The sequence below is a fragment of the Nyctereutes procyonoides genome, unplaced genomic scaffold (genome assembly GCF_905146905.1).
Source record: "Nyctereutes procyonoides isolate TBG_1078 unplaced genomic scaffold, NYPRO_anot_genome, whole genome shotgun sequence".
In the NCBI taxonomy this organism is placed as follows: domain Eukaryota; kingdom Metazoa; phylum Chordata; class Mammalia; order Carnivora; family Canidae; genus Nyctereutes; species Nyctereutes procyonoides.
In genome coordinates, this window is record NW_026575025.1 from 5,041,176 (window position 1) to 5,043,287 (window position 2,112).

The 2,112-nt window shown below is 58.1% G+C and overlaps 1 protein-coding gene across 1 annotated transcript; it reads right to left on the reverse strand.

Annotated features, from left to right (window-relative positions):
- Window positions 1-505: 505 nt before the first annotated feature.
- Window positions 506-1,664, reverse strand: LOC129500243 (keratin-associated protein 5-4-like). The gene has a single exon (XM_055310443.1). It carries the CDS (start codon window positions 1,616-1,618, stop codon window positions 1,061-1,063), a length of 558 nt encoding a protein of 185 aa, XP_055166418.1. The 5' UTR covers window positions 1,619-1,664; the 3' UTR covers window positions 506-1,060.
- Between the last annotated feature and the right edge of the window lie 448 nt (window positions 1,665-2,112).

Consider the following 2,112-nt stretch of genomic DNA (forward strand, 5'->3'; position numbering starts at 1 on the left):
CCGCATTCCTGGGCTATAAGGAACCCACAGGCATTTGTAGCCACTGCCTGGGGTCCCTCGCCCCCGAGTATATCCAGTCTATTGTACATCACACAGACAAGAGTCAGCCTTTCAACTGTAGGTGGCTCCTAAGCCCACCCTCTTCTAGATAATTTTGTGTTAGCCAGCCTTGTTCCCCAGATCTCTGAACATCCAGTGTCCTTCCTGGGTAAAGTCTGAGAAGTTCAGGCACTGAATAAAAGGGTCTGCATGGGGGATCCCTGGGTGGCTCAACGGCTTAGCGCCTGCCTTCAGTTCAGGGCATGATCCTGGAGTCCCGGGATCGAGTCCCACGTCGGGTTTCCTGCATAGAGCCTGCTTCTCCCTCTGCCTGTGTCTCTGCTTCTCTCTCTCTGAATCTCTCATGAATGAATGAATAAATAAAATCTTAGGGAAAAAAAGCGTCTGCATGCACGGAACTAGTGCACCCTGGTTTCTACCACAGCTGTAAGAATGAGGCTTGTCCTTGGAGGATCTGTTTATTTAGAAGCTTCACAAAGCTCACAGTTGAATTTATAAGACCAAGAATCAGGATGAGCTGATGCCAGGGGGAGATGCCTGGGGACGAGGGGCAGGGTGTGTAGTGGACCTGGGCAGCCCCAGCTCCGGGGATCAGTGCCAGCCCAAGGTTCCGTGGGGAACAGGGCTGACCAGGTCTGAGCAGGAGAGGTTGGGAAGGATGGCTAGCACAGCCCTGGGACCCACTCAGTGCATGAGGGGTGGCTTTTCTGGAGCTTAGTCACTGAAGAGCCTGCAGATGGCAGGCTGCAAGTAGAGCTGGCAAGGAGGAAGTTTCTTTTTGGTTGTGAGTGTAGTGGAGAATCCCTGCCTGGCTCAGAGTATGAGGGTGACTCCCTTCTTCATCAGGAAATGCGGAACAGGATCTCTGGTCCTGAAGATTCAGTCTGCATTACTCCAGAAGGGGATGGACACAGAACTGTGTGTTGGGGGTATGGGATGTGTCACCACTCAAGCCTGGGAGCCTGGATTGGCTGGAACCCCCTGAGCCTCTGGTCACATCTCAGATCTTGCACTGGCAGCAAACGGGGACACAGCAGCAGGACGGAGGGCAGCAAAGTTTGCAGCAGCAGGACTGAAGGCAGCAGGGTTTGCAGCAGCTGGACTGGCAGCAGGATGACCTATAGCCTCCCTTGGAGCCCCCGCAGGACCCACAGCCCCCCTTGGAGCCCCCGCAGGACCCACAGCCCACCTTGGAGCCCCTGCAGGACCCACAGCCTCCCTTGGAGCCCCCGCAGGACCCACAGTCCCCCTTGGAGCCCCCACAGGACCCACAGCCTCCCTTGAAGCCCCTACAGGACCCACAGTCCCCCTTGGAGCCCCTGCAGGACCCACAGCCTCCCTTGGAGCCCCCGCAGGACCCACAGCCTCCCTTGGAGCCCCCGTAGGACCCACAGCCCCCCTTGGAGCCCCCGCAGGACCCACAGCACCCCTTGGAGCCCCCGCAGGACCCACAGCTAGAGCAGGGACAGGCCGGCACACAGCAGCACACGGGCTTGCAGCAGCAGACAGGCACACAGCAGCTGGAGCCACAGCCCCCAGAGCAGCCACAGCAGGTCATGGTTCTGGTGGGTGGAGGTGGAGCAGGTCAGAGGAGCAGGTGCAAGGGGAGGGGTTCAGGTATGGAGCCTCCTGGGCCGTGGGCCCTTATATACCTGCCCAGGTTCAAGTCAGATGCTGGGCACACAGTCACTTCCCCGATGTTGGTACCTTCCCTGCCCTTTGTTCCTTGTGTCCTCCTCCTTCCCAGGAGCTGCATATGCTTCACCTGCCGTGTGTGTATTTTGGTCATTCTGTCTGATCTTGGGTAGAGGTTTCCTTTTGTGCCTGTGGGGCCTGGGCGTATCTCATGTGCTGTTGGGCAGTGTCCCAGGATCACAAGACTGTGCCCTATGCGGGCGCCCTCTTCTCTGTGGGGCCCAGGCTGCAGCACCTCCCACACGCCCTCTGTCCCGGGTGGGTCCTAAGATAAGGCTGGGGACTCTGAGTGGAGTTCTTCCCCAAACTTGTGTTGCTCTCAGGAGAGCTGGCCTCATGAATCATGGGCAGATGAGG